Genomic DNA, 25045 nt, shown 5'->3' with positions numbered 1-25045 from the left:
GACTCAACTTGATTTGATCAGAAAAATTTCAAATTGAGTTCGGTTGCTAAAATAGGATTCGCCAACTCGACTAACTCAAAATTTTTTAACTCAATTCGACTCGATTCGATCGAATACTCACCCCTAGTTTGTATCGAATGTAGGCCTACCGTAAGGTCTGTATGATCTGAATTAGACAATGAAACTGTTATCTGACGATCTGTTACTGAATAATTTGTTATTTATATATGTATAGTTGACATGAGATCTGAAAAGCAACTGTGATAGCTTTACGTGAGCATGATCTGAATAGGTATTTCTATATACTCATATCTAATGTCTGTTAAATCTGCATCTATATTGGGTTGGGATTGTGAAAAGGAGGAAGTGTAAGTAGTTTAGTAATCTGCCGAATTAGTGGCTAAGCTAGAAACTTATATTTGTTTTTAGCGAGTTATCGCATTCTGATCCGGTAGCTTGACGCAGTATTTCTGAAACATGACACAGTCACTATGCAGTGTGTAGGGATGGATGGGTACTTGATACCCTATATGGTGTGTAGGGATGGACAGAGATGGTGCGTAGTGGTTGGGGGTAGGAATCCGCATTTGTATCTGAACTGTTCTGCAGTTGTATCTAATATCTTTTGTTTCTGTTTCTGTATCTGATTCTAAGAATTTACTGACTAAAGACGAACTGAAATCATATATGTTATATTATTGTTTAATCGAAAATGTAAGTTGCACACTGAGTTGTAAACTCATTTAATCCACTTGTTTGGATTACAGGTAACCCACAAACTTAGGCGGGACGGTGTGGCAGGAGCTCGGTCATTACTCTTTAGTTATTTTATCGTTCCTTTTATAAACTTATGCTAGTGTGTGTTTATTTTGGATTACGTTTCAGAAGTTGAATTTTATGTTTGATTTAACTAATTACATGCTTTTCGACAATTGAATTTCAAGTAATTAAATGTTGGGTTGTTCTAAAATAATTTGAATGTAACCTTCAGACATAGTCTTAACTTTTAGGCTAGGTATGAGGTGTTACATTTCCCGTTAAAATAATATGATTTATTTTATAAAAGAATATTTTTATAATTACTCAATTAAATTAGTGCTTAATTAACTTATAACACCAATTAATTAATTTAATATATAATATGGATATATTCAAATATATATATCTACATTTGTGAATCAAACCAAAGATGGAATGACAAAAAAATATATGTTTAAATCTTTTATTGACACCTATCCTATGAACTCAACCACATGACAGCCCCTAACTCTATCCTTTACCAAAAAAAAAAATCTAAATCAAGTAGCTAAAAAATAAATAAAAACTCAGTTTTTCTTTTTCTTTTTCTTTTAACTAATGGAATTGCTGCAAGCTAACAAGAAAGTGTGGGAAACATGAAGCATTATTCTTTCTTTTGACAAAATTGTACCCAACTACAAAAGCAGAAGAAAGGTTCTTAATCTCTTTCTATTCTATTTCATTCCTCAATCAATTTTCTCAAAATAAAGAATATATGTTACACATAAAAATAAGTTGTCATAGCCCACCACAATATTCCACTTTCCTTATATTCCAATCATCTTTCTTTTTCTTAAACAAGAAAAGGAAAAAAAAATCACCCATATCTTCTTTTTACCCCACAATATGTGTGATGGGGTTTAAATAAAATTAAAATAATTTTAGAGTATCAAAATTGAAGGTTTTGAAATATTATGGTTTTAAAATGAATTTTAAACTTTTTAGACGTTTTAAATAAAGATTAAATTAAATTATTGATTTTTAAAAGGGAGTTAGATGCATTGGATATGAAATTATAACCAAGGAGGAGGAGATAATCCCTTTTTCATTGCGTTTGAAATTTTAAAAATGCTTTTTTTATCTAAAAGTAACAAAGAGTACCTAATTTTTAGGTTTAAATTCCGATGAGAAAGTGTTTTTTACCCAAACCCAAAAGATGGGGATTTAGGTGTTTTTGGTTTTTTGTGTTTGTATGAGTAAATTATCAAAATAGCATTTATTTATATTAGCCCGTTAAAATGTATATAAAAATTAGATTAATTTATATTTTATGTATTATTATATTAAATTATTTAAATATTTCATGTATCATTATATTAAATTTTTTAGATATCATTTATTATTATATTTAAGTTTTTAAAATATTTTATGTTTCATTAATTTTATAAATAATTTATATTAATTACTTAAAATATATTTAAAATTTATACTTTATGCATAACTTAATTAATTTTTTAACTTTCCACTATCCTATTTAAAAAGAATATTTTAATCTTTAACCATAATTTTTGGTAACAATGGAGCATATTTTTTCATAGCACTTTTTAACTAGATTTTTTAAAAGCACTTTCTATTATAACAGCAGTGAAGAACAAGCCCGAAAAGAGATTCATTTTTAAATTCGAAAAAGTTGGGATTAAATTCTAAATATAAAAAATGCAGAGGTATTTAGAGCAGATTTTATCCTTTACAAATATATATACAATCTTTTTCTGCCAAAACAAAAAACTAGGACGGCACCAAAAACAGTCCACAAATATGGCTTCTTGTTTCTCAATGGCTCGTGTTTTTCTTGCTTTCCTTGTTGTCGCTTCCTCTCTCGGCCATGTCTTTTCGTCACCATTGCTATCTGATTCAGGTGACCGACAAAGGGCGAACCATACTAAAGAGATTCAGAGGCTGAAGCTGAAGCTGAGGAGAATCAATGCTTATCTGAACAAGATCAATAAGCCTGCTTTCAAGACCATTCAGGCATCTTCTTTCTCTGCTAACTATTGTGCTAGTCTTGGTTTCTTCCCTTCTGCAGCTTGTGTTAATTACATGGCTTGTTTGCACGCAGAGTCCGGACGGGGATGTCATAGACTGTGTTCTATCTCATCTTCAACCTGCTTTTGATCATCCTGCGCTTCAAGGCCAGAAACCTCATTTTGTGCAGGAGGATCCGCCGGAGAGGCCAAATGGCTATAAATATACAGAAGCAGTGGCTGAATCTGAAAGCTTCCAGTTATGGGCAGATTCAGGTGAATCCTGCCCCGAAGGGACTGTTCCAATCAGAAGAACTAGGCAGAAAGACATACAAAGAGCAAGTTCTATTACAAGATATGGAAGAAGACGCGTAAGGAGAGACTCAACAGGCAGCGGCCATGAGGTTAGTAAAGGCAATTAGTTTTGCATTACAAAGCCTAATTAATGTAACTTGATATATCCCTTTTGCAGCATGCTGTTGCGTTTGAAAAAGGGGACGAGTATTATGGAGCAAAGGCAAGCTTAAACGTGTGGGCACCTCGTGTGTGCAATGAATATGAGTTTAGCTTATCACAGATATGGATAATCTCGGGTTCTTTCGGCAATGATCTAAATACCATCGAAGCTGGTTGGCAGGCATGTCCCTGGCCTAAACTACTTTTACTTTCAGTCATCAGCAGCATGGCATATATGAATAATTATCACATTCATTCATGTTTCTTCAGGTTAGCCCTGAATTGTATGGAGATAATAACCCTAGGTTCTTCACATACTGGACTGTGAGTATAATAAATAATATCTACCAATCCTTTAGTGTTGAACACAAGAGTGTCTTCTAATGATGATTTAAGTTTGAATCTACAGACTGATGCATACCGAGCCACTGGCTGCTACAACTTGCTTTGCTCTGGTTTTATCCAAACCAATAACAAGGTTGCCATTGGAGCTGCAATCTCTCCAACCTCATCTTATAATGGCAGACAGTTCGAGATCGGCTTAATTGTTTGGAAGGTACAAAGTTATTAGGGAGAAGACAATAAAATAAAGGCATAATGTCTTCAACTTTATTTCTTTGTTTTAACTGTTGAATTTGCGAAATTTTTTTCAAACCACTAAAATAGATTAAAAATTTGTTGATCCAAATAGATGTCTCACACCAATTAATTAATTTTTAATATTTTAAAAAAATTTATAATGTATATTTTCTAGTTTTACAAAAAAAATTGAATGATTTTAATAACTTTCTATATTTTTTGAATTTTTAAAAATATTAATTAATATTTTATATTATATTAATGTGACAAGTTAGCAAAATTAATATTTATTAATATTTTCATTGAATTTTAGATAATTTGATAAAAAATTCAAAAATTAAAAGAAATGAAAAATGAAATGAATAAGAATATTTTTAAAAAGTAATTATCATAAAATAAACAAATGTGGCAATGCCTAGTTTTCGAGAAAGCAAGTTTGTATTTGTTGTTTTAATTAGCTAGAAGAAACACTTTTGTTTGACTAGCTAGCCTTGAGAATGCCGCGTCATTAAATGCACCTTAGACTTTTAAGCTTCGTTTAAAATGTAGTTTACCTCTAAATTTGCTAAAAACTACCATAGTTGATATTTGAAATTTTTATACTTGTTAGCACATGGATTTATATTCCGTCATATATATTACCTGAATTTGTTAATATTTTTATTCTTTTAAGGGTTAATCTGAACTTATTCGAAAATATTTAATTAATACTTAAATTTGTCTAAAAAATACTTAATTAACTAGTATTTAAATTTGTCCAAAAAATTATACTTTTTTTAAATTAATTTATATTTTAAAAATATTTTTAACTTTTAATTCATGTTCATCACGTGTTATATTGAGAGGATGCCATGCGTTATTATAGAATTGACCATCAATGTCACATTAACACAAACTAATGATGTTAGTGCGGAAGTACCAACTTTGGTGACGGAATATAAGTCCAAATACTAACTAAGTAGACAAAAAAAATTTAAGTACCAACTAGGTACTTTTAGACAAGTTCAGGAGACAAACTACACATTAACCATTAAGTTTTTACTACTAGTTTCAATCATCTTATTGGTTGAACTCTACACAAGGTCCCTACACTATGCAATGTTGTGGATTTAGTACTTCAATTATTATTTGATAAATACTCTGTTAATTATATACATAGTACAGGGACCTTCTACAGAAATTTCCATGTAAGATTGTGTGTTTTATTTCAGGATCCGAAACATGGAAATTGGTGGTTAGAATTAGGATCAGGAATACTGGTGGGGTACTGGCCAGCAATACTGTTCAGTCACCTAAGAAGCCATGCGAACATGATACAATTTGGAGGAGAGATAATGAACAGTAGATCATCATCGTCAGGGTTGCATACGTCAACTCAAATGGGCAGCGGCCATTTTGCCCAACAAGGCTTTGGGAAAGCAGCTTATTTCCGGAACCTGCAGAGGGTTGATTGGGATAATAATTTGTTGCCTATAACAAACCTTCGCCTCTTGGCTGATCACTCTAATTGTTATGACATCACACAGGGAAGAAACAACCTTTGGGGAACTTACTTTTACTATGGAGGCCCTGGAAGAAATGTAAGGTGCCCTTGAGATTTCCTTTTAAACACACACACACTCTGAGGGTTCAACTTTTTCTTTTTTAACTCACAATTCAACCCGAACAAGTATTCATTTCTTTAAAAAAAATGTCTATATTTAAATTTTTAGTTTAGAGTTTCATTCATCCTTTATATGAAAAAAAAAGTAATAATAAATATTCCTATGAAGTTTTTTTATGTTTTATATAAAAATATATAGAAAACAATGTAAACTTGGAATAAATCAAAAAAATAAACTTACATGAATTCCAATCTCCATTTCCAAACCTTCAACTTTACTATTTTAATCAAAAAATTATAAAATTTATATGGGTAAATTTGATTTTATTGTTTAAATTTATATTTAAGATTTTTTCTCTTTTTTACTTCAAATTAATATTTGAATTTAGCTTTCGTGAAACATTTTAATATATTTTTATAACATTGTTAAAATGAGATGACGAGCACTAATCAAATTGTTACACGTGGCACATATGGACATGTTATCAACTGAAATGCCAACAAACACATTAAAAATATAAAAATCTGTTAAAAACAAAAAATTATTTAAAAAATTAAAATTTTCCATAAATATAAAGAATTATTTATTGTTGGAATTTTTCAAAAATAAAAAATACTATTAAAATTAAATTTTAATAGATTAAAAAAATAAAAAATAATTTTAGAACATTCAAAAAAATTTTAAAAGAAAGTAGACATTTATTGAAACTTACAAAATAAAAAATTTCAAAAATTTTCAAAAAAAATTATGGAATTTGATCCACTTTGACTAGTATTGATTGATGTTGATCATCGACCAAAATCTTTTTCCAGTAAAATTTGAGCCAAAAGTAAGTAGTTTGATCGATAGCTAATTTAAATAGTCAGTCAACATGGTCAGAGTTAGTCAATGCTAGTCAAGCAGCTCAAAGTTGATATTTTCTGAATTTTTATGTATTTTGAATCTTTGATTTTTCTTTCGTAATTTTCAATGAAATTTTACATTTTTAAAATTTGTTTAAAACTTTAGTGGAAAATTCTATTTTTAATTTTTTTTTATTTTTATAAATTTTAAAATAATTTTTTTCTAATTTTCTAAAAAATTAACTCATTTTAGTTTGGTTTCTGGAATTTCTTTTCTCTTTACATTTTCTGTTTCTATTTTTTATTTTCAGAAAACAGTTATCATTCACCAGTTTTTTAAAATTTAAAAAATAAATTTAATAAATAAAAATTTATTTTTAATAATAAAAACTTTTTTATATCCATTTATATAAATTCGAACCAGTGTACCAAATTTAATATTTAAAATTATTATTTTCATCATTTTTAAAATTAAAAATAATTTTCAGTGAATTGTTTTCTAATTTCACGTATTTTAATTTTCGATTTTTAAAAATAAAAATTTTAATTTTTGAATGTTTTTCATTTTTCAGGAAAATGAAAACGAACATGACCTATATTTCTTAAAACCAAAGGAAATCTTACTTTTTATAATTTTTTTTTTGTTTTTAATGTGTTTACTGACATGCATTCAATTAAATTATGGGACATGTGTACTACATGTAACAATATTATCTTATTTTAACAGTGTTACTAAAAGGATTGAAGTGAAGTTAAAATAATTCAAAATATGTAAAACAAAATTATACATACTTTTTCCTTTTCATTTTTGTTTTTTATTGATACAGTTATGATTTTATTTTTGAAGCAGAATACCTACCAATAAACCACATTTTATCGATTTCTTTCAAAAAAAATTACTTTCGTTGGGGACCTAATGTAACTTGTTACTTTTGTCTTTGAACTAAAATGTAACACCGCCCATGAGGGTCTCTATTTCTCTATGAAGCTTTTTTTTGTTTTGTTTTTTAAATTATTTTCGTTGAACTTTTCTATTTTGTCTTCCTAAGTTTATTATCAAGAGGAAAACATTTGTTTTTCGAAATTAAAAGACAACATACAAATCTTTTTAGCGCAAGTTTACAAATGAGAAAACACATGGGTCATTAAAAAGAGAGTAAGTGTTTAATCGAATCGCGTGAAAAATTTTGAGTTAGTTAAATTAATGAGTCTTTTATTATTAAATTTTTATTTAAATTTTTTCAAATCGAGTCAAGTGAAATGAAATTCAAATTAAATCATTCGAGTTAAATTAAAAAGAATTAAATATGTTAAATTAAAATCTTGTTACAATAGAACTAATTACATGTTAGAGCACATAAATTTGAAACCATACATGTTTGACAACTCTTTCAAAGCAAAATAAAAGACTTTAATATGATAAATTTGAATTGATAATTTACTTGTTTAAGTCCTCAAAATTATTATTTTCGAAAATTTTTAATTTTTTTAACATTTTATATATTCTTTAGAATTTTAATTTTTAAATTTTTTATAATTTTTTAAAAATATGAAATTTTGGAATATTTGAAAATTATTTTAAATTTCTTTTTGGTAATATTTGTTGAAATAAATTAATATGCTCATTCTTCAAAATTAATAAGGAGCAAAAGGGTATTTACATCAATTTATTATTTGAATTACTCGAATTATAAAATTTAACTCGAACAATCGAATAATTCAAATAACTCAATTTAATTAACTTAAAATTAAAAAATTATCGATTTTTTTCGAAATTAAATAGTTTTTCTCACCCACCCTTTAACAGTTGCCATAAAATATATAGTGAAACCCTGCATTGGCTAATCGGCATTTGGAAAATCTATAAAGCTGAACAAAACTTTGTGTGCATAGGAATCCTCATTCAGAAGACTGTTGTGATAATAAGATAAAGATTCATATATGGTTTTCCATGTGAGCATTGAAGAATACACTGAAATTGTGTAGAACAAAATCAAACTTCTTTACCATATTAAACAAATGTTTGGGTTCCCAATAACATTGATGAATGCAATGCCAATTTAAAGTGCAGAACAAGGTGGAATGCAGCCAAATTCGATGCAACTACTCTGCTCTTCCATATACCATCCTAACAATGCTTCCTTTCAAACCCTTAAATCCAACCGATTGAATTTACGTTTTTTTAATTATTGCAATAATGTCTATGCTTAATATTCAATTGACTAATAAAATATTGTATAACTATTTACTTATACTACTCTAAAACTTCAATTATTTTTGAATAAATTATATTGAAAGTCACCCAACAACTATTAAGTTTCTTTTCCTCAATCTTTTTCTTCTTCTTTCCATTCCTTGCCCTAGCCACGGCTCCTCTTTTCGGTGGCATCTGCTGTCCACTCCGGTCCACGGGCTCCGTCAAACAGAAGCTCTACCTTTGCTCTTCTCTAGAAATTCGGCCCTAAAACTATAAAAACTCAAACCAAAGTCCAAACAAAAAATGGGCTTCAGTACCACTCGACCGAGTGCCTATTCCGGCTACGGATCCCCCTAATTGAAGATGTTCTTTCCAACATTCGGCTACCTTGTGCTCATAATTCATTGAGTCATGATCTTGATTTTATTTTATTTTATTTTAATTTTCTTTACCTATTTTTAGGTAGAACTTGTTGGTGCATGACAATCTAAATGTATCATAGTGATATATTATATAATTTTAAGTTTTTGAAATAAACTATTAAATTTAATAATGTCCACAAACACAATTATTTGAATTGAAAATTGTTTTCTAAAGATAAAGATTAATTTAAAATCGAAATACTTAATGCAATAATTCATGAGTATAATAGTTTAATTTTAAAATTAAAATAAAAAATTGCTGCAAATGTAAATTATGGAATTTCATAAGGAAAGTTTTCTATGATTTCGATTAATAAATTTAGAAAGTAATCCCAAATTTGTACATATAAATTATTTTAAAATAATAAAAAAATTAAAATATATAAGGTTTTGTATTAAACTTTTTTAAAGAAATAAAAAAATGTCAAAAGGTATTTTATTTAAAAGGATTATTAATTTTGTAAAGCATTAAGACCATGTATGAAAAATTGATTCATGTGGAAGGGTCTATGATGATATTTTCCCCTTCTTAATGCGGTGTTGTGAATATGAAAAGATTTTTTTCCTGACAAAATTAACTTCTTATTTCATTTTATTGTTTAATTTTCAAATGTTAAATGCACGTTTTCTAAAAAAAAACAACTTATTTGTGTTTTTCTTTTTTTACATAAAAGCTTTAAAAAACGATTTCTGAGTTTTCATTTCCAGATCTGTTTCTAAAATATACATCTGTTTTTAATTGTTTTAAATAGAAGATTTAAAAAACGATTTATGGGTTTTTTAAAAATAAAATACCTTTTCTTTACTCACTAAACTATGACTAATTTTCGTTTTCATCACTTAACTAACAAAGTTTCAATTTAGTTATTAAACTATCCAAAAGTTTTTATTTAAATTATTAGGCTGTAAAACCCGATGCTACATGGTTTTCTCCGTTAGCTTTGCTTGCAACAATTGAAAGCTTTTTTTCGCCTTCTTTCTATAGTTCAAACAAATTTTTTCACCGATCTTTGACACTGACCGTCAGATCGACTTATATCTAAGGTATGTTATTCTACTCATTGATGGGTATTAATCTATAGTACTAATCGTTGAATCGTAGCTTGTAGCTCGTTAATAGAATTTTTTTAAAATAAAAAAACTTAACAGCCCATTGATTTAAATAAAATCTTTTGAATAGTTTAGCGACTTAAATGAAAACTTTCAAATAATTTAATGACTAAATTGTAATTTTTTTAGTTAAATGATCAAAACGAAAATTTACCTTTAATTTAAGGACTAATGATATAATTTTCCTTTTAAAAAACTATACATGGGCTTTTATTTCCTAATTTGAACATACATGTTTTTTTTTAAGTAAATGAACCATAAAATTAAATATTTTTCTATTTTCACAACGTAAAACCAATTTTTTAAATAACATCGAGTTGAGAGTTTGGAAAAACATAATGTGTATATAAATTTTTAGGATCGGGTAAACTTAATAGATTTTTGTATTTAATGATTTCAATATAATTGTATTTAGTGAATAAATTTTAAGATATATAATTTGCATTAATTTTATTTATTTTTTAAAAAATATTATAAGATGTTTACTATATTTATATTAGACCTGCTCATAAGTCAGGCCATTTGGCCCGAAGGTCCGCTCGAAAAGTGGGAGAGTTTGGGTAAAAATATAGGTTCAAAAAAGGAGTTTGGACAAAAAATAAGACCCATTTAAAAAACGGGTCAGACCTCGGGTAAGACTTTTTTGCTCGAGCCCAACCCAGCCCGAAAATGCAAAAAAAAAAAAGTTGATGTCTTTTTTTACTGTTTTCTTGCTGTTTTTTATTGTTTTGTTGCTATTTTTTTGTTTTTTTTTCACTATTTTGCTACAATTTTACTATTTTGATGTTATATAACTCTTGTTTAATTGTTAATTTTGTTACTATTTTAGAGGTATTTATTTATTAAATTGCATCTATGTTAGTATTATTTAAGTATATTTTTTAATTTATTTTTAATTTGTTGAGAAGTATTTATTTTAATGTTTTTAGTATTTTTTATGATTATATATTTTTTTAAAAATTATATAAAAAATGATACGGGTAGTTCGGACCGGGCCTGAGTTTTAGCATTTTTATCTTGGTCGGGCTTAGGCAAAATTTTAATCTCATTTTTTAGATTAGGCTTGGGCCTAACAAACGAAATCGAGTTCAAATTTTAGCATTTTTATTCGGGCCGACCCATGAGCATGTATTGTTTGTTTATATTTGTATTCCATCATTTCAAGATTGTGTCAGATAAACTATTATTACTTTGTTTATTTAAAACAAATGTATGCAATATTCATAGTATAATTTAAGCTCGTTAATAAGATGGTGTTATTCTCAATCAGGTTATTAATTCGGTTAAAAAATTATAAAAAAAATTTTATAATTAAAATAAGTTATATTATTAGAGGGTAATATGATTTTTTTATTAAAAAAATATACATATGGTAAAATTTGAACCCGAACCAATTACTTTGATAAAAATTTTAATTCAGCACTCAACTAAAACTTAATTTTGAAGTTTTTATTCATTTTAATTTTATTATGCAGGCTTTGTTACCTCACCAAATATATATATTTAATAATGTATTTGATTGAGGTGATGTCACAAGTTAACTTGACACCGACTCAATATTGATAACAACACCATAATAAATCATTTAATCTAATTTTTTTTAATTTTAATATTGTAAATATTTCATGTATTATTAATCAATTTTAAAACATACGTTTCATTATTTATCATATGTTAGTTTTAAACACACATTTGTATGCTAAATTTGTAGTTTCCACACGCATATGCATGTGATAAGAATTTTAGTATATGTTATATATTTTGTTTATATTTCATTATTCAATTTTAAAATATTTATTAAATTTTAAAGACGTGTTATATCCCTTTCGAAATTTGGATTCTATTGAACTCTCCGTTGGGCCTGCACCTATTGTGGACCCAGTTGGGCCCTCACCTCTTCTATAAATGTCTCGAGATATCATTTAGTGTTAGTTTAACATTACTTTTGAGAAGTACTTTTAATAAGTGATGTGAAAAAGTGATTTTGAGAAATACTTTTGAAAAGTTTGATTTAAGTGTTTAGTATTTCTGTCAAAAAATACTTTTGAGACATAAATTATCCATTTTAAACATGATGTTATAAAATAACAAATATGTATTTAAATAATGTTCAAATTAGTTAATATTATGATATTTTAGTAATAATATAAAAAATAATTTATTATAATTTGTTGTTAATATTTTAATATATGAAATATAAATTTTAAATATTTTTAAGTAATTAATATTAATTATTTACAAAATTTAATTCGAATATATAAACCATATTTTAAATATTAAAATATAGCCAATAAAATTTTAAGAAGGAAATATTTTAAATATTTTAAAATTTTAATAAGGAAATATTTTAAATATTGCTGCAAATGTAAATATTTTATTATTATTAATCAATATATTATTAATTATTTACAAAATTTAATTCGAATATATAAACTATATTTTAAATATTAAAATATAACCAATAAAATTTAAATATATAATATTACATATTTAAAATAAATTTTAATAGGAAAGTAATTATATCCCCAATGTATAGGTTTAAAATTATCCTTTATTTCTAAATGCGCTTTTGCCATAAGCAAAATCTAGAAAAGTTGTCTCTTAAGCTAGCACAAAACTTTCCTTAAAAGTATTTTTGGAAAACAATGCTAAACTAACTCCAAATAGATTATTTTAGTTTTTATATTATTAAAAAATTAAACAAGATCAAATTTAAATTAAATTAATATTATTGTATAAAAAATGTCATTTACTATTTAATAAAGTTAATATATTTAAAATATTTATGGTTTTTTAAATAAAATTTTTTGTTTAGATTTGAATTGCAATTGAAAAATATAGTTTTCAAGATTTTTTTTTATACAAAAAATGTTAACTTTGTTACAATTTAGACTTATTTGATTCTTTTTAATAGTATAAAGACTAAATTGATCTATTTTATAATAGAGAGACTAATTTGATCTAGTTCCAATAATACAAGGATCTCTCATTTACTTTAACTTATTTTAAATCAATCTTAAACTTCAAATTATTTCAAGTTATATATACTTTTCGAAAATTTGAAATTCAATCTCTATATTTTTATTTTTAAGAATTTAATCTTTTTATTTTTCGAATTTCAAAATCGAAGTCCAAATGTTAACGTTGATAAAATTATTTTGTTAAATTCAAATTTATTACAACGACATTTTATAATTACATTATTACCAACTGAGTATTTTTTTATTCTAAAATGTCAGTACCAATAAAATTAATAGAATTAACAATTGAAATTAAATTTTAAAATTTAAAAAAATTAAATTCTTGAAAATAAAAATACATACACTAAACTCTTAATTTATAAAAAATACATATACTATATTTTAACCTATTTTTTCACTCACTTTGTGAATAAAATATTTTAATCATCTGATTGAAACGATTTAAATGTCAAACGATTCAATTTACTATGCAATAAAAAAAAACATACAAACAAATCTTAGAAAATAACAAAATGCAAACTAAGCCATCACAAAAACACTTGCCACTTATATAGTTCAAAAGTTGTACACACAAAAAAAAAAAAAAACTCTAAATCATTGTTACATAAAAATTCAGACATGAGAGAAATTAACAATTGTGTTGACATTCCATTTTTAGAGAAGAAGAGTCAACTTCTCTAAATTACTTACGTGCTACTTTGGAAGATCAAAACTATATTATCGTTATGAGTTCGTGTTCATCACCGGAACCACTAAAAGGGTCAGATACCTGAACTCGTGAAAGTTCATAAGTAGCTCCTCGTTCAAGTACCGTCAGCACTTCGCCATCATCTTCTCCCTTCACAAGATCTTTGAGATAGACACAACGGGATTGATCTCCACCTCGGGTACGGAAGTTGTAGGTCGATCGCCACTTTACGCAAACTTGTCGATCAGCTATCTTACCACTCCAAAGTGCTTCCGTGATATGAAAAGCCTGTAAAATTACGATGTTAAAATCGGAGGCAAGTAAGACCGATTTATATCTCACAAAGGTGTATTCGAAACTTTAAGTTTTCCATATACGTAGAGTATTATAGATCTTCGAGAAGACAGAAGATTGCAAAACACATTGAAAACCATGGAGTTAAAATCTAGGGTTAATGGCACTAAACACCCTCAAACTATCATAAAGATTCCAAATTAATCCTTAGACTTCAAAACACTCTAATTGAATACTCAAATATCAATCTTGTATCAATTAGGTCATTCTGGGTATAAGTATCATGGAGGCCTTTGTACTAAGAACTAGATTGCATTTTGCCCCTTCTACTTAAAAAATGAACAAATTATTCCGTCTATGTTAGATCAAGGAGTAAATTGGTTATTCTGATAAAATTTCATCCATTTCTACTGTTGAAAATTGGTCCTTATACGTCAATATGAGATACACATGGCACACCACGTGTCACTAGTCATTTTGTCAACCATGCCAGTTTTTAACACTAGAAATAGATGAAATTTTTAACAGTTTGACCATTTTTTTAGTAGAGGAGTAAACTGGAATCTGTCACAGAGTATAGGGGCCTCCCTGATATTTTTACTGGTCATCCTGTCATTCTAGTTGTCAATTTAGGCATTAAATGTTAGTTTCAATATGACATCAAACATAATTAAAACATGTAAGTGTACCTACCTCGCAATCTACTCGGATATGGCGTGTTAAAGAAAACATTCATGTCAATAAAATTTAAGGGGTTAATTTTCTTTAACACGTCATCTCATGTTATCATCATCAAATAAAAGAAGCTTCCATTCCACCGGTCATCGAAGAATTTCAATTCTTCAAAGCTTATTAGAACCGATATTCAACATAAGCACGAATTCCGCAACATGAACAACTAATACCAATATCTATCAATTAATAACTTAAACCAAAATATTTCACTACAACACTAAACACTATTTCAACATGATCCAAGACGAAAATTAATAGTAAAGAAGTTTACCGGCACTTGAAGGTTGTTAAGGTAGTAATGTAGTCCGATCAAGTTAAGCAGAACATTCAGCTTTGGTTTCAACAGCAGCATTTGAACATCTCTGAAACCGAGCTGAATCCTTTCCAGGCAACTGATCGCATGCAGATAGTCTACAGCATTGAGTGAACCGAATAGCGAGCGTTGTTCCACCAAATTAATGACGGATTCGGCTTGACGCTTCTGCTCTTCGTGCTGCTTTACATAAAATCCTCGCCAGTCCTATATCATATACATCTCACAAGTTTCAAACACCAATCCAAAGGAATTGAATTTTTTGCTCTATAGTTACCGGATCAAATTCGAGTTTTCCAATTCAATCTCCATAGTTTATGAACACCAATATTTCATTTACACCCAAGGTAACCTCACTAAAAAAACACCCAGTTCAAAGCTATGAAACAAGAGCAATTAGTCCAAATCGACTTAAATGCGGAAAAACACCATATTTTACAGACATTAAAAACTTAACCCAAAAAAGAAAACAAAAAAATACAACCTTGAAGTTAGGGTCTTTATCAGCTCCGCATAAAAGAGGCCATCTTTCTTTAAGAAGCGACTTCCATAAACAATCCGACACGCATATTTCTTGCCAATCCCGAGAACAACAAGCCAATGAAGAGAGAGCCGGTGCCTAAAACCCCGAATACCCAACAATCAAACATCTGATTTACATTCAATTCAATACCCAGAAAAAGAAAAAAATGAAATGAGATAGCAATTAAACGAACCTCGAGGGAAGATGCAATTTTCAGAGATATCTCTTTTGGTAGCGAACTGTATGAGTAATCTGATTGACTCATGGGACTGTTTTTTTTGGGATTCTTTTTGAACCGGGTTTTGCGTTTTTTTTCTGATTCTTGTCGGCTAGGGCATTTGGTTTTAATCTTCTCATTATGCGAGGTTCTCTGTAATTTAAAGCTATAAACTACGCCGTTTTAGGTACATAAACTCCTCAATAATTTTAACAAGTACTTTTAAAAATTTTGACTTTTAAGTGTATAGTATGATTGTCAATAAAATATTTTAAAAAATAAAATATACATTTTAAACTAAAATAATAAATATATATTTAAATAATTTTTAAATTAATTAATATTGTGATATTTTAATAAAAATATAAAAAATAATCTATCATAATTTGTTAATATTTTAATATATGAAATATAAATATATAAATGAATAAAAGATCAAATTACACTTTGATTGTGCTGAAATATTAATAGGTAGAGAAAGAACACATGAACCTCAAAGAAAAAAACAAAGAGAATATAAAAAAAAAGAAATAAAGAATGATTTCGTCACTAAGGGCACATTTGGTTCGTTATAATGTAATAAAGTCGTAATGGAATAGAGGTGTAATAGCAATTTAATTGTTTGGTTGAATCTAATGGAATAGAGGCGTAATAGTATTCTTGTGTTTGGTTGAATGGAATGGAGGTATAATAGCATAAGGGAAAAAACTAAAATGACTAGAATACATTTAGCAGAAATTTGTTTAGGTAAATGATTATTGTTATTGTTATTAAATTTTAATAAGATTATTAATATAAATAATAAATAATTTAATCATATTTTAACATAATTATTATTAAATATAATTTAATAAAAATATATAATTTAATAAAATTCTTAATATTAAATATTCTTATATGAATTTACTAAAATCATAATATATAATACTATAAAATATAATTTAATATAATTATTATTAAATATAATTTAATAAAAATATATAATTTAATAAAATTCTTAATATTAAATATTCTTATATGAATTTACTAAAATCATAATATATAATACTATAAAATGTAATTTAACATAATTATTATTAAATATAATTTAATAAAATTCTTAATATTAAATATTATGATATAAATTTACTAAAATCATAATATATAATGCTATAAAATATAATTTAACATAATTATTATTAAATATAATTTAATAAAAATATATAATTTAATGAAATTCTTAATATTATATTCTTATATGAATTTACTAAAATCATAATATATAATGGTATAAAAATATTGTATAATCTACTTTATTATTTTTAAACTGCAATACATATCTGAATCAGTTTCATCTTCTATTCAGGGGCTTTCAGAGTACTTTTACCGGCTGATTGAGGTTGAACCATTTTTAAATCTTCAAAACATCCACTCCAAATACAAATTCATGACTCCAAGTGGAACAACAACATATATAAAGAGATAATAGAGGGATGCAATTATTTGAATTGCAATAAAAAGCAAAGCTTGTGATCCTGACACTGAAATGTAATATAAATCCAACCTATCTAGTGAATTTTGATCATATCATAAGCAATTTCTAGCTCCATTATTGAATACATAAATGGTTGCATCAAATATTAATATTCCAAACAAGGAAATAGAAGTTTTTGATTTAAACCCCTCAATTTTTTTTGAACACAATCAAATTGTCATGGAAAATAGAGAAGGATAGTACAAATGTTTCAGTTAATAAAGAACAGATAAAACAGGTTTGGCCTTCTTTGCAGAAACAGGTGTTGCAGCTTCTGCTGGTCTCTTTTTGCTCGACTCAACCTGGAAATCCAGAGACATAAATTTACATCAACGGAATCTGGTCAGATTGAACAATCAAGTACCAATTAGAACCCACAAAATGTACCTTCTTAGGTGTCTCCTCATCCTCATCTGAACTTTCATCCACAGACATCTGTCCAGAAGAATAGAAAAACTCAATCCAAATTTCTCAATCACTACTTCAACTAGAGAAAAACAAATCCTTAAAAATTATCAAACTGAAGTCACTGACAATAAAATTAAAGTCATATCAAACAAAACACCACTCAGAACAAAGGGAAAGCATTCATTATGAAATTATGGTTTTGCTTAGTTTTGAGAAAAGAACCTCTTCGTCTTCATCCTCGGAATCATCTTCATCACCAGAACCACTTCCATCCTCAGAATCACTATCATCATCATCGTCCTCATTTTTCTTGTTATTGCTTGGTTTTGCTATCTTGACAGCTTGTTTTACAGCATCAGGTTTCCCAGCATTAGCTTTGACTATTTTTGCATCTGTTTTAGCTTTTCCTGTAATGGAAGAAAATGTTTGCAGGTTGAAAGAGCAAATTAGTAGAATCTTCAATTATTAATACTAAATTCCAGTACACAAAGAGAACTAACTGTTTTCAGCAGCCACAGGAAGTTCCTCATCCTCGCTACTTTCTTCCTCACTATCTGTATATAAGAATAATACGCATGAGAAATACTTGATTATCACAAAAAAAAAGTTTGGTTATCACAAAAAAGAAAAACAAAATAATTGCTACTGATAAAAGGATATCCTTCCTCTGGGACAAAAGTTTTGTAACCAAGGTAATTAACCCAAATTGAAATGAAAACATGTCCATGTCTTAAGTATAATCCTAAAGCATATAATTTGCATAAAATCATTTTCAACAAGCTACCATCCAATGAAAAAATAATTACCATGTGCCAAATCATACTAATAAATCTCAAATAATGAAACCAACAACTGATGCTATTAGCGTTGACAATAATAAACCAAAAACCCAATCAAACACGGCCACAAAAATAAGCTTCCCATTGACAGAAAGAAGTTTAAATAAAACCCAAGGGAAAGCTAGCATCATTTCATTGGAATTTAAAAAAAAAAATCAAAGCTTCAAAAAATAAAAGAAACATGGACATTACTGGAGATTGCCAAAATTTTACTTCTTTGATTACATCTAAGTAGCTTTTTGCTTCGGGGCCTTCCTCCTTAGTTGCCTCTTTGGCATCGAGTTCTTCATCCCCACAAAGAAAATTAATGCATCACATTGCGCAACACACTGCAATTGATTAAAAGAGAAAGATCAATGAAGTTCAGACATTGCAACCCTAGGAACAGCACAATAGGTATGTATGCATTTCTAAATACCTGCAAGAAATCACCAAGCAGAACAGAGTATTGGGGTTCATTGGGACGATAGTTGTAGAAGTCATAGAGAAGTGGTGTGCTAACTAACAAGTAGACAAACTATGACAAAAGAAAAAGACAATTAAATGAGACATAAAAGTAGAATCAGAAGAAACTCTTAGCTGCAGTTTCAAACTTTCTTTTTAGTCCAAATGTAATTGAAATAATAATCGGAATGAAATGAAATTCTAACCAGGAGTAAGGCTCCGAATCCATGGCCAAATACAAACAGAATAGCACCTAGTCCTTTCAAAATGATGGCAGTTGCAACTAATTGTCTAACCTGTGTGAAAAAGTCTCCTTTTAAGAAAACAAAAGTACAACTCGAGCATGCAATACTAACACAAACTTAATATAACAAAATAATAAAGAAATTCATTACAACAAATACAAAATAAATTTCTTACTTCGATATCTGGCAAATTTACATGGAGTTGAGATGATATATGTTTCTTAGCAAGATCAAGCTTTGGTATCAACTCCTATAAAGTCAGTATTCTAAACCAAACCGTGTTAGTATTACTAATCATGAACAGCAAACAAGAAATCTGATCCTTTTTTATCAGCCAAGGGGTTAACAAGGAAATCAAACAAGAAAATCAAACATGCAATACAAATAGTAAAATCAAAGCCCAATGAAAATCATAAGAAAAGAATCAATATCGCAGATTTGAGCAGAAGGAAACGAACGAGAAGAAGAAGAAGCGAACAAAAATCGATTTTAGGGGAAAGGGAAATTACCTCTGGAAGCAGAAATCGAACGAGTATAAATGAATCACAGATAAAAAGAAGAAGCAGAAATCGATGGAAGAGAAAGGGAAATTACCTCTGGAAGGGAAACGTGGGAGAATCGGTGGACGTGACTTTGCTGGCAGCTTCTATTGATGTTGGGAGGGAGAGGGTGGAGGTCGATTTCGGGTAGAGAGGGAGGTTGATGTTTCCACTTTTAATGTAATAGGCGCGTAATCGGGGCATAATGGTATACCTATTACAGCGATCCAAACACGCTGTAAGCTTTAACAAAGAAGATGAGTAACAAGCTAAATCAACTAACTCAATAACTTATTAACAATCTAACTGCTGTAATAGTTCATTCTGCTTAACTGCTGCTACAACTCATTCCTTAACAGGTCCTCAAAAATAATAAAAACTTAATTTAATATTTTAAAAAATATAATCATATATAATAATAACATTTTTTTATTCTAAAAAATTACATAAGCCTCCAAAAATAATTTCTGAGTTCTCCAAGTAGAAGAATGATTTGTTGGTGTTGGAGACGCAAGGTAACTGACAAAGGTAACAACAGCTAGTAGCTGATCTTTGGGCTTAAACCATGCGGTTGTCTCTATGGGCTTTTTTATAATGTTAAATTTTGTTTTCTTCTTTTCTTCCTAATTACCTTAAGTTGTTCCATATTATAATTTCAAATTTTGAAATTTTGGAGATAATATTATTTGATGGGATATTAACAAATGTCAAATATAAATCAGAAATAAAGAAAATATAAAAAAATAATAATAATTCCAAGCTCCAACTTAATGCTAGGGAATTTATAGAATAAATCAAATACTAGTACTCGATTAAATTCAATTAATTGATAAAAGTTTAATGTAAAATTAAAATTATTAAACTATTAAAAAAACATTTATATTTATATTTGATAATTTATTTGATATACTATGAATGGAATTTTTTAGACTTTACAAGTGAATAGTGAGTTAAGGGTTTGACAAATGTATTATAAGGTATAATAAATTAATTACATAAACAAACGTAACACTTGTCACAACCTCAATCTGCTTGTAAAATCTAAAAAACTCAATCAAATAATTGCCTTTTATATTTATAATTAAATGTGAATAGAAAAATTTATTGCTTAATACTAATTTAAACAAAACCAAACCTTCCACTTTTAAGCATCATTACCCCTTTTAGATTATTGTCGAGGAGGTTGATGTTTTGTCCTCCCCGATATGAGCCTAAATATGTAAATAGAAACATTTACTAAACATAAGTCATATTTTTTGGGGGTTTGCAACTAATGTTGGAAAATTTAAATTAATTGGGCAATGTTAAGTGCATCTCTTCATTACTAAAAAAAAGAAGAGTTAAATTAAGGTTTTAGGTCAAACGTAAAATTGATTGCATGATACTTAAGAATTCGGATTTAGTTGCATAGTTACCATCGACAGCTATTTTTTTTCTTTTAAAAAAATCTCCATTTTCGTTTTATAATATGTTTAGAAGTTTTAATTGTCTTGTTTTTAAAGTTTCGAACACGTGTTCTTTTTTTAAAATGTAATTATCTAACACTTATTGATATCAGTTGTTGTTTATTTTATAAAAATGCAAAATTAAATATACAAAACCGAATATTAATCCAACCATTATAAACAAATTAAAAGTGTAAGACACCAATTTGGTTTGCAAGGGCCAATGGCGGAAAGCCCCAAACTTGTTTTGGCGGAGAGGAAGGATTTCATTCTCTTTCTAAAAATCTTTTACAAAAAAAAAGTGAATAAAAAAATTGTGTTTTGATAGGTTGATGAATGGATTGTGAAAAAGTAAAGAGGCTGAATTATGAAATTTTAATTTTAAAATGATAAGTTGGAATTGAAAAATATTTATTGAGTAATAATTTTAAGATAAGGAGTGGATGATGATAAGAGGTGAGATTCATCAATCGTAGCCGTTGGTATGTTTAGTGATCTATCATTGACCTAGGCGCCCACAGTATGATATCTCAAATTTTTATCATGCCTTAAATCACACCCTTCCTTTTCCTCCACACCTAATCTCATTGTTTCACTGCTCACATCTTCTCCATTAATTTAATCATCTAAAATTGCCCCTACTTTCTCCTCTTAATACCATACTTAACCTAATAATCAATAATACATCCATAAATGTCATCTAAAATTTTAATATTATTTTTAAAAAATTCAAAATAAATATTAATTTGAAATGAGTTTAATTTTGGTATTTGAGTTTGATAAATGTGACACTTGTGTTATTTTTACTTAGTTATATATTTGATTAATCAATTTTCAGTAAAAAAAAATCAAGCGTATATAATCTCTAAAATAAATATGAATTAGATTGCTATTGTTGTTATGAACAATGGCTTAATTTGTTTTTAAGGCAAAAATACACTTTATTACTATATCAAAATGGAAGATATTTAATAAATTTTAGATTTGAATCTTGTAATATTTTTTTCTTTGTTTTGATAACAATAACAAATTTAATCCAAGTAGAGGATGAAAATATTGATCCATGTTTCATAGGTTTGGTTCAAATGGAATGGAGGAGACTTTGCAAAGTGAAAAAGAAAGGAAGTTGCTATATATGAATGAATTATGCAAATATGTGGGAGACATAATCATAAAAGGAAATTGCAAAGAATACCAATCCTTCCCCACAAGTCTCTTGACCAACCACAATAACATACCTAGAGATCAATTGAGGCAAGCAATAAACAAAAACAACTTTTAGTCTACCAAACCTACGTATATGGAGACTCTGCTCCACAACCAAAGTTTGTTCACAAATATTTTTAAATTTTATTCTCATCTCCTATCTACAAAATAAAATAAAATATAAAGTATACTAATATAATACATAACCCCAGCTTGAAGCCCTTCCGGGTCAGTCCATGAACACATATAATAATATAGACTTAGCAATAACCAATATTTAGTTAAAACTTAATTTGAAGTTACATATATCATATATGAGAGTGGATAGTGACACATTAGAGCTAGAAGAGATAAATGAAATTAAGTAAGATTTAAACAAATACCCGTATTTATATATTTAAAATATTCATATTTTTTGCTATAAAATATTTATTATGAAATATCTATGATTTTTAAAATATATTTATTATTAAAAGTTTAATAAATTTTCAATAAAATATTAAGAATATTACTTAAAATTTAAAAAATTCCATGTTAAAATTTATTATTAAAATAAAATTATAAAATTAAATAATTTTATTAAATTAATAATTTATAGGTATGTTTAATAATATTAAAAATTATAACATTTGATTTTAATATTGTTAAATTTTAAATTTGATTATTAATTTAGTAATATTTTGCTTTATTTAAGATTAAATTTTATATAAAAATTAAGTTACCCATCAAAATTTATTTTTTGAAAAATAATTTGCGTTTTTTCAAAAGGAAAAATCATTTTTTTTAAGAAAATGAGTTTATTTTCTATTGACTGATAAATAATTTTTCTTTGACCAAGGTATTTTGTAGGAAACAACCGCAAAACATTTTCCCTAGGTAATTTTTCGTGAAATAGAGACCACCTAAGTTTGTGCATGTGATAGAGCAAATGACATGTAAATATCAACAAGTGAAGCCAAAACAAGTATACTAGTTTTCTTAACCATGATTAATTAAATTACTTTTTAACTATTTCTCAAAATTTTAACAATTTTGTAATGTTTTATTAATAATATAGTTATGAAATTAAAATATAAAAATATAAAAATTTAATTTTTAAAACATGATAATTGATATTAAATAAATAATATTTTAAAATACAAATAATATAATAGTAGATTTGTGAAATTCTATTTTTATATGTAGTTTGTAATTTAATTTTAATTGTTAATTAGTAAATCTAAATTATTAATTAAATTTAAATAACGTGACCAATAAATAATTTGTTGTAACATTGTTTATATTTTTAGATATCTATTTCATTTTAAATAGTATATTTAATTTCTAAAAGTATTGATGAGCTTTAAAATATTTTTTAAAATTTTTGAATGAAAAATTATAAGTTGAATTTTTTAATTATTAAATACAAGAAAATTGGAAATACATATTATAGAAATATATTTTGTGAAACACCATTAAAAATAAATTAAAAAGGTGGATCATGCTTATTTTCTTTCCTTTATTTAATTCCAGACTGCCATATGTCAATTTTTAGTTTCTTATCATTTATAAGTGTACCATTTTCATACAAGATTGGGGTGGGAGATGGGGTATGATGATTTAAATTTATCCCAAACGGATGTTTAATAAGAACTTTAATTATTGTTCTATCAAGTTAAGATATAAGTATATATTATATCTATTAAATTGCATGAGAAATGAGTAGGTTTTTTTATCGTTCATATCTATTTTACAATTTATGTCTAAAGTTTATATCTATATTTTTCAACAATATTTACTTTTAAGATTTGAGGTTGGGAATGTAATGTATATTTCTATTGTATCGCATATTTATGGGTAAAAAAGAGTAAATTTTGATGCAAGGAAAGAGAGGTTGATTGGGAATTGAAAGTAGAAGAGATATGAGACAAATTTGGTGGCCAAGCAAGGAGCCCGCTTATTCACCACACTAGTAGGGTATATGGGTCAGATTGGGAAATGTAAAGCTAATAAAGGAGTGGTTATGAAATCAAATTAATAAGAGAGGGTGTTAGGCCTTTATCAAAAGGGGTTAAGCAGGAAAAATCAAAGATGGATTGGGGGGACCTCATCAATTATTTTTCAGCTTCTCTTTCATGACTTTTTGGTTAAGATATGAACATCTTTTGGACAAATCTGACTGACAACTCCATTATGTTCATATATCAACTAAACTTACCAACTAATCTGCCAAAACTATAACCCCTAAAATGTATTACTTTCAGATAATTTAAGTCTGTAAACAAAAAAGTTCTGCAGAAAATTGGGAATTTGAATTCTTTGCTTTTAATTTGTGTGAATTGTTTTTATGTTTATTTTTATTTAAATCTTTATCTTAAATAGATTTTAAGGGTAAAATATTTTTTGTGCAAATGTAAATTGCCTAAAATAAATGCATAAAGTTTCCTAAATTTTAATAAATATGTATTAATAAATAGTTAAAAATTATTTAATATTGAATTTTCAAAACTGAAATATAAATACACATAATAAATTATTAAATTGTCAAATAATTATATATAAACTATGACACGTTGAATTGTTTCCTAATATCTGTAATTTCATATTGCTATATTAGATAAGAATTTGGAATTGATTTTTTTAATGCTAGTATTATAATTAAAGCATAAGGATAAATTTACTACTTAATATTTATTTTTTTGTC

At 27.1% G+C, this 25045-nt stretch overlaps 4 protein-coding genes across 4 annotated transcripts; 1 reads left to right on the top strand and 3 right to left on the bottom strand.

Moving 5' to 3' along the window:
• The first annotated feature begins 2454 nt into the window (after positions 1–2454).
• LOC107893258 (uncharacterized) lies at positions 2455–5577 on the top strand. The gene is made up of 6 exons (XM_016818200.2): positions 2455–2769; positions 2858–3166; positions 3235–3399; positions 3489–3542; positions 3628–3774; positions 5009–5577. Exons 1-6 carry the CDS (start codon positions 2455–2457, stop codon positions 5390–5392), a joined length of 1374 nt encoding a protein of 457 aa, XP_016673689.2. The 3' UTR covers positions 5393–5577.
• A 7896-nt stretch (positions 5578–13473) lies between these two features.
• LOC107893267 (uncharacterized) lies at positions 13474–15887 on the bottom strand. The gene is made up of 4 exons (XM_016818211.2): positions 15700–15887; positions 15468–15602; positions 14942–15190; positions 13474–13929 (listed from the first exon to the last, which is right to left on the bottom strand). Exons 1-4 carry the CDS (start codon positions 15769–15771, stop codon positions 13666–13668), a joined length of 720 nt encoding a protein of 239 aa, XP_016673700.1. The 5' UTR covers positions 15772–15887; the 3' UTR covers positions 13474–13665.
• A 1400-nt stretch (positions 15888–17287) lies between these two features.
• Positions 17288–20357, bottom strand: LOC107957911 (uncharacterized). Its single transcript, XM_016893538.2, has 10 exons — positions 20343–20357; positions 19767–19883; positions 19348–19422; positions 19134–19223; positions 18902–19000; positions 18676–18812; positions 18145–18198; positions 17867–18051; positions 17624–17671; positions 17288–17538 (listed from the first exon to the last, which is right to left on the bottom strand). Exons 1-6 carry the CDS (start codon positions 20355–20357, stop codon positions 18711–18713), a joined length of 498 nt encoding a protein of 165 aa, XP_016749027.2. The 3' UTR covers positions 17288–17538; positions 17624–17671; positions 17867–18051; positions 18145–18198; positions 18676–18710.
• On the bottom strand, positions 17452–18614 carry LOC107957901 (histone deacetylase HDT1-like). The gene is made up of 5 exons (XM_016893526.1): positions 18491–18614; positions 18145–18198; positions 17867–18051; positions 17624–17671; positions 17452–17538 (listed from the first exon to the last, which is right to left on the bottom strand). The coding sequence occupies exons 1-5, from the start codon at positions 18612–18614 to the stop codon at positions 17452–17454; spliced, it is 498 nt and encodes a 165-aa protein (XP_016749015.1).
• Positions 20358–25045: the final 4688 nt, after the last annotated feature.

The sequence above is a fragment of the Gossypium hirsutum genome, chromosome D10, assembly GCF_007990345.1.
Source record: "Gossypium hirsutum isolate 1008001.06 chromosome D10, Gossypium_hirsutum_v2.1, whole genome shotgun sequence".
NCBI classification, from domain to species: domain Eukaryota; kingdom Viridiplantae; phylum Streptophyta; class Magnoliopsida; order Malvales; family Malvaceae; genus Gossypium; species Gossypium hirsutum.
Note: the sequence above shows the minus strand (reverse complement) of the source record. Positions and strands in the feature narration are given on the sequence as shown.